The sequence below is a fragment of the Phasianus colchicus genome, unplaced genomic scaffold (genome assembly GCF_987193195.1).
Source record: "Phasianus colchicus unplaced genomic scaffold, bPhaCol1.hap1.1 HAP1_SCAFFOLD_78, whole genome shotgun sequence".
Lineage (NCBI taxonomy): Eukaryota > Metazoa > Chordata > Aves > Galliformes > Phasianidae > Phasianus > Phasianus colchicus.
In genome coordinates this window covers 142,500-154,154 of record NW_028325251.1, presented here as the reverse complement: position 1 = coordinate 154,154, position 11,655 = coordinate 142,500, and the positions used below count along the sequence as shown (strand labels likewise).

The 11,655-nt window shown below is 47.7% G+C and overlaps 1 protein-coding gene and 1 long non-coding RNA gene across 3 annotated transcripts; both read right to left on the bottom strand.

Moving 5' to 3' along the window:
- Window positions 1-3,316: 3,316 nt before the first annotated feature.
- Window positions 3,317-11,259, bottom strand: LOC149911605 (uncharacterized). Of its 2 annotated transcripts, none has more exons than XR_016463119.1 (4): window positions 9,759-11,259; window positions 7,599-8,839; window positions 5,633-6,439; window positions 3,317-4,218 (listed from the first exon to the last, which is right to left on the bottom strand). It is a non-coding gene; the product is annotated as an uncharacterized LOC149911605 (long non-coding RNA). The 2 variants fall into 2 exon arrangements; XR_016463120.1 differs by having other exon boundaries at window positions 3,317-4,212.
- Window positions 4,223-5,126, bottom strand: LOC149911606 (uncharacterized; the record flags this gene model as incomplete). Its single annotated transcript, XM_090133604.1, has 1 exon — window positions 4,223-5,126. A coding segment is annotated over exon 1 (819 nt), but the record flags the coding sequence as incomplete, so codon positions are not given.
- Window positions 11,260-11,655: the final 396 nt, after the last annotated feature.

Genomic DNA, 11,655 nt, shown 5'->3' with positions numbered 1-11,655 from the left:
CGTCCTCGGCCGGCCTGCCCTCGCGCGTCTTACGGAGCTCGGCGCGGTGAGGCGTACCGAGCCGCTCTCCTCACCCGTAGCGACGCGCCGCGGAGAGCGGAAGCGTCGTTTCTGCGTCGGGTATTGGAAAGGGCGGTTGATCTGAAGAAGCGCGCTGTGGCGCATCCTTAGAAACAGCTGATGTGAAAAGTAGAAATTCCGTGCGCACATTAGTAACGTGTTTTAGAAACGCAGTTACCGAGTTACGTGAGAAATCCTTTCTCACAAAGCTGCGGTAGGCTCTAGATGTCCTAAGCGATGTGGGTGTAGTGTTCTGAGCTGGGAAACCCGCTGTGAGGTGGTTCGTTAGGCCAGCAGAAGTGAAACACATTGAACACGCTTTCAAGGAGCCAGGGCCTTTGCACGAAGCAGAGCTGTCCCACTCTGTGGGAACCTCAGGGTGCCGCAGGCGGGCTCCAAGACACTCCCCTCTGTCCTCCTTCCCAGCTTATCTCTGTGCGAGGACAGAGGGATGACCAGAACAGTGACCAGTGTAAAGGGCACAAATGCTAGGGGTAATTAAACAACTAAGAGCTTATGTTTCTGTGCTATCTTGGTGCCTGCCTGTCACGTCCCAACTCCTCACGGAGTGAGACAGTCCGGCCTTGTGTAGAGGCCCTGGCTTCTCTGATGTTTGCTACATCTGTTTTTCTCTTGCTGGCAGTTTCTTATCTAACAGAACAACTCTACAGTATGTTTTCTAATCCCTAACACACTATACTCGCATTGTTTGGACCATTTAACAACTATTCAGTTTTGCAAGAAAGAATTAATCACATAATTCAGTAATAATGTTTTAAAACATACCGCTAACATATACGGTATTTTACTTCTTAGATCACTATTTCTAAGGATAAGTTACAGAATACAAATGCATGATGTTCTACTTCTTCAAACCAGCTGCTCTTGTTAATGTCAAATGCAGAAACAACATTCCATTCCCACAATTCCCCCCTCTTTTTCTTTCAAAGTGTTGATTTCTGCAATTCCTTTTTTTCTTTTTTCTTTTTTTCTTTTTTTAAAGGTACGATTCTAAAAACTTCTTCATTTTCTTCATTCTCCATTTCATCTAATATCATCATTTTATCCGAGTGCGGTGGTGGTTCCACTGCTGTTTGCTTAGGCAGCGCAGTTTCTCTTAATCGCTGCACCAATCCCCCCACGCAGGGGATAATACAGCAACCGACGGCCGTCAGGACTCCTGCTGCCACAGTCAAAGAAGTAAATAAGGACACAATCATCCCTTTCCATTTGCCAAACCAGGACTCCAAACACCCAGTGAGGGAATTACCTATTCCTGAGTTTTCTGCTAATTCACTGGCAAGAGTAGTAAGCCCCCGTAATGCTCTAGTTATTGTGCTAGCTGGGGCTGTGTTATTTGCGATAAAGGTACAGCATTGGGTGCCCAACATCACACACACACACCCTTTTTCAGCTAATATCATGTCTAGGGCGATCCTATTCTCCCAGGCCATCCTGCTTGTAGCATTCAATTGTTCTGCAATTCCCTTTATTGCCTCCTTTGTATAGTTTATAAATCTCTGCTGATTGTAATAGATGTAGTTTATACAATCTACATTTTTGTTAATTGTCACCCACCAGAATAGAGATTCAAATCCTGCAGCAATTGATTTCTAGCCTTAAATTCATCAGGGACACCTCTGGGCACCCCAATTGAGTCTTTATATATTGTATCATCATCAAATGGGGCCCCTAGGCTCCTTCTGTTCCTTTTGCGAATGTGTGATAGATCCTTCTCAAATGCCAGAGTGAACGGTATAGCCAGTTGAACAAGTGCACAGGTACCTCCCCAATGAGATGGGAGAGTGGACCGTAAGATCTTCCCACCGCAATGCCACCAGAGATCCGCTCTGGGGATTCCCAGCCTTGAATAGTTCCCCGCCAAATCCTTCGTAACATCCAAGGTTCCACTGCACAGTGAGAAATTCCCGATAGGCCTGATAGCCCTCACACTCTGCCTTGAGAGACAAGCTGTATGGTTACCTGTGGCCATGGAGAATGCAGGAAGGATTTTGGCATCTATCTCTGATATCCGGGGAAACAACAGGGAGAGTGATTTTCAGGCTTCATTTTCCCAGGCTGTTTTCTCCTGGTACAGGGCAACCATACATTGCATCCCTTGGGAATCCTTGGTCCACCCCGGAGGAAGGGGTACAACCTGAGCTACATGCCATCCCAATGCACAAGCATCCACACTTCCCCTGTTTTCTTTTTGGACAACTAGGCTAGCTCCTACTAGCTTATCAATTGCTCGGTGTATTAAGCGCTGTAGACAAGAGAACACACATGGCACCACCAACAGTAACACAATTAACACCCCCAGTATCATAAGCATGAATTGTATGATGTCTCGAAACCAGGGACCAATTCCTAGCCCACGGAGCCAGTCCTCTAACCCCAAACCCTCTTCTTCCTGCAAATGGCTGGTGAGGGTCTGTAGCTTAGCTATTTGTTGGTGTATTGATGACGAGTGTTCCGTGAGGTTCATGCAGCACATTCCATCAAAGTCCTCACATCCGTGCCCATGAGCCAGCAGTAAAAAGTCTATAGTGGCGCGATTTTGCAGCGTGGCATGTCTGACTGAATCTGTATCTACCAACAATTCCTCTCATACCCTTGAAGTGGCATTTGTCTGCTTAGCCAATCAGAGCCGTGAGATGTTCTTTCTTCTTCTGAAGGTGTCCTTGGTTCTCATGCCACTTATCTTGCTCCGCAGCTGCTGCTCCATGCAGTTTTTTCTTACGTTCCCACATTTCCCCCTTTTTTGTTTATTAGCAAACTTCTACCATACTATAAAATAATAACACTAATTATATTAATAATACAATCAGTATAACTCAATCAAGGCCTCGATTGACAATACTATAAGTGTGAGAAAGGAAACAAGGCAAACATAACATCATGACAAGAAATACTGTTAACCTACTAAAAAGAACAAACGTGTTTGGTCTGCAGCCCAACTTTCTGCAACCTGGAAATAAATCCCCAAGGGCCCCATTCTGTGCTAATCTCTAACTGCTTTGAAAGAAGTCTTCAACTTTTATATATTCTGATATATTGATTTTGAAAAATCACTAAGATTTGTACAACAGATGCTTTTAGAGTGCTCATGATTGTGCCTTTGGGCTAATAGAAAATTAATAGTTGAGGAACTTTGCATGCCAGATAGAACTAGGGGCATTATTACTTACTGACCCTCGAGAAACAACAACCTGCAGAAAAAGGGTGGTGAATGCGATAGGCAGTGCCAGCAGGGCGTCCCCTGCTTCAAGGTGCACTTTTCCTCTCTCACCCACCACAGATTCTCTCTTTCTTTTGTTCTTCTCAGGGTCCAAAGAGTATTTTCCATTTGTACACTGCATCCGCATGGCCAGTGCGTGATACAGAGGCCAAATGGAACATCTGCTTGCAGAATAAACTATCAAGGTTAACTCTCTTAGCGTGTGCCTTTGTCTCAGGTGCTTCATGATCATATTTTAAATTCCCGAATAGTGGGATGAAAGAGAGTTAATCATTCTGTAATATAAGGTCATCCCTTTGCTTGGGATTCCTTTCCAGGTTTTGTCTTAGCACTACTAATACATTAAAATAGCTATCTCCATAGATTTCAGCATTAGTAACATTAAATCCTGTTAATTCACATTCAATCTATTACTAAAAAAAAAATAATAAAAAAATAAAAACCACACAACAACGGTTACTACTCTGCTATTTGAAATACAACAAGTTACAAAGCAAAACCAAATAATAAGAAGCACACAATCCCAATCACTATGAGTTCATGGTCGTTTCAAGCCTGGTTTCAGTCTTTCTCATCGTTTCGCATCCTGACACCGTTCTTTTTGTGGGTTCCGTGAGCTGCAATGGGAGTACGCACAACCATTCCCCGCAATATAGACCGCAATGATTCTATAAGTTCATTTGGAATGCTGACTATGGGCTGTAGCCACTGCAGGTCTCCTAGTAATTTTTGGGTGTCGTTTTAAGTCCTTATCAATTGAAGCTTTTGCGGCATGACGATTTTATCATTTAATATCAGTCCGAGATATTTCCAGGGGGACGTATGCTGGATCTTTTCTGGTGCTATCACTAGTCCTTTGCTGCCAGTGTTTCATGCAGGAGTGTCATCTGTTGCTCAGCGTGTGTGGACTTCTGACACTTGCAAAGGTGCAAGAGCTGCCATTACCTGCGACTGACTAGCTTGTGCCTGGGCTTTTAATCCCTCACCCAGATCTGCCATTGCCTTCACTAATAATGCTTGTGGACCACTAGGTATATTTGATATTCGCTCTAGTGCTTCTTCTATTGTCCATCCACTACTCAATGTGTTTAAAACTCCCCGAGTTGTAGAATTGCAATTTTGTAATGCACATTGTTTTAACATAGCTCCCTTCCTGTATTCAGGTACCCCTGCAGCCTCTATAGCTGTCGCTATCCTATCAATAAAGCTCCCGAAATCCTCACTCCTTCCTTGCTGGATTCCCATGCATGAGGGGAGTCCACCTGGTGCCCTAATTCTGGACATGGCCTGCCTAGCCAATTGCATAGATTCTCTCAATTTGTCCGGACCTAAGAGGGCTCGAGTCTCCGTCCTCACGTATGGTCCCAGCCCTAGTAGTTCATCAAGTGTTACCCCATGCAGCGGATCTCCTGGCTGCCTCTGAATCATCACACTCTGCTGGCACAGATCTTGCCAGTGAGCATTAAACAGCAATAACTGATGCTGAGTAAATATCAACTTTGCTACTCCCCTTATGTCTGCTTGTAGCAATATTTGTGAACCCCAGATAAAATCCAACATTTGCTTCACTGGCTCACCCGTGACTCCACACTGGCTAACTGGAGCCCTCAGCTGTGACAATAATTTCCAGTCTAATGCTGATATGGTTGCCTGCATTCCTCCTGCAGCCAAAGGAGTATAGGTCACAGGGCACGCCAATTCCTGCACCGCCGCCGCCCCTTCACCATCCCGCTGCTCCATGCATGCTTTCGCTATGCTCGCCCATGCCTCTCTGTGCTCTCTTGCGATTGCCTCCGCCAGGGCACTTTCTGCCCCAGGGACCGGCTCATCGCCTTGCTTTTCTAGGGCAGTTGCTGAAGGGGTTAATGGTTCCACAAGGCACAGTTGGAACAGTCATTGGCCCCGAGCCCACGGCTGGAGCATTTACTGGCTCTGAGCCCGCAGCCCGTTCGGCTGGGATAACGATTGTGCTTACAGCAGGAGGAACTGCTGGCAGCCAATTCCCATAACCCTCATTTCGCTGGTGTGCCCCCACAACTTGTTGAGCTGCCCTTTTCTCACCCTGACTCTGAAGCAATTCATTATGAACTGCCTTCCATAACTTCCCCAGTTTCCTTGCTACTTTATTGTCCTCTATCGTAGCCTCCCACAACACATCTCCAAACTTCCGCCACTCACTCAGCTCATGGACTGAATGAGGGTTAACAAGCAAACCCCGGCTCTGACCATAGGCCAATAATCCAGGGAGCCCTTTTTTAAGATCTGTTCCTTTTATCCCACGCTCTTCTAAAAAGCGAGTAAATAATTGATAAGCTGCTTCCCTTTCCATACCTAAGTTTCAGCGCTGTTGCAGCCTTGCAAGGTCCAGCAGCCCGTATCGGTCAGGTCTCACAGAGTGTCCTGAGGCGCGGCACCTCTTCTTTCTCGGAGTGCTTTCGCCGTCCCCGCTGCTTAGGGACCCAAACTTCCTACGCCGCTCGTCTGGTTCTATCCAACGGGTATCACGTCGGGGTCACCATTAGTCGAAGCTCGGCGGGAGACAAACACACGACCACAGAATTGATCAGAAAGTCTCAACTTTAATCAGAAGGTTGCGTGCATTTATGTTGGCGCTAATGAAGCTCATACACATTGCAAAGCCCGAGCTCCTGATAGGCTCTTCAGCTACTTGTTGCCCCAGCCCTTCTTTGTACTTTTTGTGATTAGACCATGCCATTCATCTTTCTTATTTCTACATTCTCCTACCTTCCTACACATCCTGTTACTTTGCTCAAGGACTCTCTCCTCGTTAGCCTTGTTTACATCCTGTTACATTGCTCAAGGACTCTCGTCTCACTAGACAAATACTGTCTGTGTGGCCTTTCTCAGCCAGCCAGGTCTCAATCACGCTCTCCACACCCACATTGTTCAGAACATTGAAAATCTACTGCAGTTTTGTGAGAACCCTAATCACACTACAAGGAAGGATGCATACATACAGCGATTACACACACCATCCCCACAAACAACTTCTTTAACCAGTGCAATTTGGGAAGCCAGGAAGTCACGTTGGTTTCAGCTCACATCGTCTTATGTTGTGCAGTATTTCACTCTGGTGCCATATCTTATCGCCATCTGCTTCAATTCTACCACTCTGACCTGCATGAACACAACAATATCATTTATTGCTGCATGAACTCCTTCTTGTGCACCTAACAACATACCTGAAGCCCTTCTACATTGCAATACCACCCAGGCCAAGCTTTGGATGCTTTCCCCTCTTCCCTTCTTCCCTTCTTCTCTCCCCTCCCCTGCCCTCCCTTTCCCTGCCATCCCCTTCCCTTCCCTCCCCTTCCCTTCGTAGGAAATATCCAAATAATTTTCTAGGATGGTATCTGATAAAGCAGATTTTATTTGCAATTGCAATGGCGGGCCTCCTGCAAGCAGGAGAGCCCCGAGAAAACAGTGTTACATCTTTTATCCCCTACTGCCTGACACTTCTCTCTTTCTGCCCTGGTTCCTCATTGGCTGAGTACTGCAGGTTCACCCTCTTTCGCGATGTTTCACTAATCATACAAATACCAAGTAAGCATAAATCTTTGCCGCCCAAACACAAATACCTTAATTGTTTAATTGCCTTCTAACAATTGCTTTCTCAACAAACATTTGGTCGCAGTTTTTGGATGTCTGTTTTACAACATAAACATAGCCTCTTGATTGTTTAATTACCCCCCCTAACATTTGTCCCCCTTTTACACTGGGTCACTGTTCTGGTCATTCATCTGTCCTTGCATAGAAATAAGCTCAGGAGGAGGATAGAGGGGAGCATCTTGGAGCCTGCCTGTGGCATCCTAACATTCCCACAGAGTGGGACAGTTCTGCTTTGTGTAAAGGCCCTGACTCCTTGTAGGTTTGTTAGATGTATTTCGCTTCTGCCGGTCTAATGAACAACGTTACAGTAGGTTTTCTAGTTCAGAATACTATACGCACATTGTTTAGAACATTGAAAATCTACTGCAGTTTTGAGAGAAAGAATTTGTTAGGTACTTCAGTAATTATGTTTCTAAAACATGCCGCTAACATATACAGTGTTTTACTTCTTAGATCAACTATTGCTAAGGATAAGTTACAGAATACAAATGCATTATGTTCTACTTCTTCAAACCAATTGCTACTTTTTAATATCAAATGCAGAACCAACATTCCCTTCCCTTCCTTTCCCTTCCCTTCTCCCCTTTTTTTCCCTTCTTCCCTTTTTTTCCCGTTTTTCCATTTCCCTCCCCCTCTCCCTCCCTCCCTCCCTCCCTATCAGCCTCACCCATCACAGACGTGGTCAGCGCAGACACTTTGGTGTCCGACATGATGTAAAGTGTCTTTGTAGGGCTGGACGTGGTCACTGCATAGAAGGAAAGAACGTGGTCAGCAGTTGTGGGGACAGGGTGCCTACCCTGGGCTGCAGCCCTGGCAGCAGAGTTCAAAGCAGGTTTCAAACAGGCTTCAAACTGCACAGAAAACCCCCTTGTCTCATTTTGTTTTCAGACTGACTCCAAAATAAACCCCAGCACTGCCACAGCCTGCGCAGAGCACAGCAAGGGAGCCCCAAACCTTTCAGCTCCCTTTCTAGACCCCTCAGAGTCTAAGAATCCTCCCTCCCTTTAGTGATCTCACTCTCTCCCCAGGGGGCTAGGACCATAGGCTTCTTCCTTGGCCATCCCACTCTCAGAGCTGTCACACAGCTCGGGCATCTTCAACTCTGACACACCAGCACACACCACCTGACATGGCTTCACAAGCAACCATCTGCCTTCGCATCACATGCCTCTACCTGCCTTTGCTAAGCAAGCACGCACCTACCTGCCTTTGCTTTGGAAGCATGCACACGCTTCCCTTTGCTAAGCAAGACCACAGTCCCTTTTAATCTCAGGAGGGAATAAAACAGCCCAAACAAAAAGGGTACAGCAAGGCTCTCTCTAGGACGCCTGTTGTCTCAGCAGAGTTGACAGTTACTTAAAATGCACAAAGTACCTACAAAACCATCACGCTCAAACAAGGAAAGTAAACAAGTCCAGGATGCCGTGAAGGGTTCCTAGCTCTTTGTAGGTAATACCTGCTCCGTGGGCACAGGATGCGCACAAATTGCCCCTCATCTCTTCCCCATCCCCTTGCCCCCCGCACCCCCCCGTGATTTCCACAGGCATTTAGAGACTCTGTGGAAAAGCAACATAAGGCCCATGGAGAAGACTGGATGTACATGAGGTTTTTCCCTTCCCTGGTGCTAGAGCACTGCTTGTCTAGATGATGAATGTTTTTCATACAAGCACCAATCAAGCGTGGCAACAAACAGCTGAAATGGCATTTCCGCAGCAAAACAACCAGCCTGTCTAAAGACCTCACCTCAGAGACTTGCCAAAAAGGCCAGAACTCCCTTTTGGCAGGCTTACTCACAGAACAGCAGGCTTCTCTTCACCGTGCATCACATGGACACAAACAGGCTGTTTGTGCAAGGAGGGCAATTTCACCCGAGCACCTCACCATATGTGTTCCCTCCACCCTGCTTTTCTGCAGAGATACAAGGATAAAAACCTCAGTTCCTCTGAGCAACGACTGGAAGGAACTCTGGAAAATTCTCCATTCAAAAGCAGCTCCTTTGTGGTCTTGGTTCCTGAGGGCTCCTTTGGATCACCTTTCAGGCAAAGTGTAGGAGGTTCTACTGTACAAACCTATGTACCTGGGTACCTTTTTCCACCCCAAAACTAATTCTGACAGAGTTGTGATGCAGACATTGGACACGGAGAAGAAGAGAAAAAGAACAGAAGAGAGGATAAAATTAAGGATACCGGTAAGGAAGAAGCGCAGAAGATGAAAAGCACAATAGGATACAGGCAAGACAGCAAAAGAGATGAGCAGTAGCGGAGAGAATAAAGGGAAGAGACGCTGAGAAGGATAAGAGCAGAAGGAGAACAGACAAGAAAGAAAGAAGAGCAGAGAAGAAGAAAAAGGATGTAGGTAAGAAAAACAAGCAGACAAGGAGAAAAGCAAAAGAGGTATTAGCGTATACAGAGCGTATACAGAGCGTATACAGAGAAGACAAAAGCAGAAGTGGAGAGAAACTGAAGAGGAAAAGCGAGAAAGGAAGTCTGGGAGAAGTACAAGAGACAGTAAGAGAGGAAAGTGGCAAATGAGAAGAGCAGAAGAGAAGTGAGTACAGAAGAGCAGAAAACAAAAAGAGCAGTAAAGAAGAGCAGATCGTGCTATGAAGAGAACAGTAAAAGGAGAGCACATGAAAAAAGAGGAGAGAGGACAGTGAAGAAGGAACCGCAGAAGAAGACAGTAGAAGAAGGTGTGACGACTGGAAAGAAACAAAGTGAGTGTAGTAACAGGACACCATTTCCCTTGGGACTCTGCAGTCTCTTTCACTTCTGACAGACGGAGGCGCTGAGAAGAACAAGAGCCATGTCTGTGTTCACCAAGGACTCACCTCTGCACGTGCAGCGGCAGCTCTCAGAGAAGCCTTCTTTAGTCCCACTTTCCTCTCTTCAGGTCCTGGCAGGCATGGGGAGGAGCCTGACCACCAATGAAGACCGAGGCAAGACACTTATTGAGCACCTCAGCTCAGCTTTTTCCATGTCTGAGGAAGCCAGTTCTCTGTCCTCATTTATCAGAGGGGGAACGCTCTCCTTGGCCTGTCTTCTGCCTGCGTACCTGTAGAACCCCTTCTTGTTATTTTTCACATCCCACACCAAGTTCAGCTCCACCTGTGCCTTGGCTTTCCTAATCCTATCCCTGCACACAGACAGCAGCCCTGGCAGGAACGCAGCGCTGTGGCAATGTGCAGAGCTTAACATGCAGTTCCATCAGCGCATTGTGTTTTCGCACTCAGACGTTACTGGCTGCCGAGCGGAGCAGCTGGTAAGGCCATAGTGAGCCACTTTTTCCTAGCAGTGTATGTGGGACCCGAGGAAAATGTCCTCGCGCGTTTTGAGGCAAAAGATAAAAGTATTCTACTGGGACTCTGGTGCTTCTCGTGAGGCACAGTCATGGAGGCAGAAGGTAGAAGTATTCATTTGTGTCCCCATGCAAAGTTATTGAGGAGGAACGAGGCTGTTCTCCCACTAAAGCTGAAATGAAAGTTTGAGAACGATCACTCATGGATTCCTTTTGCTAAACTCATACGCTGGTTCTTAAACTGATCTGCTAATCCCTACTGCTGAACAGAGCACCCCACATCAATCCCCCCTTTTCCTTTGAGGATTATGATGTTCACATCCTAATCCTCACCACCTTTGACCTTTCATACTTAGAGATACATCTCCACAGTCCAATCACACTACAAGGAAGGATGCATACATACAGCGATTACACACACCATCCCCACAAATAACTTCTTTAACCAGTGCAATTTGGGAAGCCAGGAAGTCACGTTGGTTTCAGCTCACATCGTCTTATGTTGTGCAGTATTTCACTTTGGTGCCATATCTTATCTCCATCTGCTTCAATTCTACCACTCTGACCTACATGAACACAACAATATCATTTATTGCTGCATGAACTCCTTCTTGTGCACCTAACAAGATACCTGAAGCCCTTCTACATTGCAATACCACCCAGGCCAAGCTCTGGACTTTTTCCCTTTTCTACTTCCTTTCTGCCCCTCTTCCCCTCTCTCCTTCTTCCTTTCCTTTCCTTCTTTTCCCTTGTCCCCTTTTTTTCCCCTTTTTCCATTTCCCTCCCCCCTCCCTCCCTTTCTTCCCATTCCTCCCTCCCTCGCTCCCTCCCTATCAGCCTGGCTCTCACGCTGTTGTCCAGATGCCCGTCTTCCTTTTCCCACACCTCCATGCTCTGCCCACATCCCCCTGTTTGGCTGCATCTCCCTGCGGATGTCCCACCCCACAGCCCCACTCACAGCCGCCATCCCCGGAGCTCAGCCCTCCCCCAGTCGCTCCCCCACCTCCCCAGGAGATCCCTGAGGGCTCTCCGTTCCCCCCCACCCTTCTTCGCCCCCCGCTGCCCCTCGAGCCCCACTCGGGCTTCAGGCCGTGCGTGCAGGCCGCGCTGCCACGGCGACAGCGCGCCCTCCCTCCTTGCGGCGCGGGAAGCCGTCCCCGCGGCGACAGCGCATGCGCGGCGGCGTCTCCATAGCGACAGCGCCCCGGCGCGGCCGTTGCTCGAGCGACGCGCCGTCCCCGCTCCCCGCGGAGTGACGTCATCACGCGGCGACCCGAGGACGCGGCCATGCGGAAGCGGAGCGGGGCCCCGCGCTGCCCCAGCGCCGCGGCGCAGCCCCGGGACTCCGAGCGCCGCCTCAGCTCCGCCTCAGCTTCTACGAGTGGGTGTTCGGGGGCGGCGGGGGCACCCGGGGCATCGGGGCTGGGGCC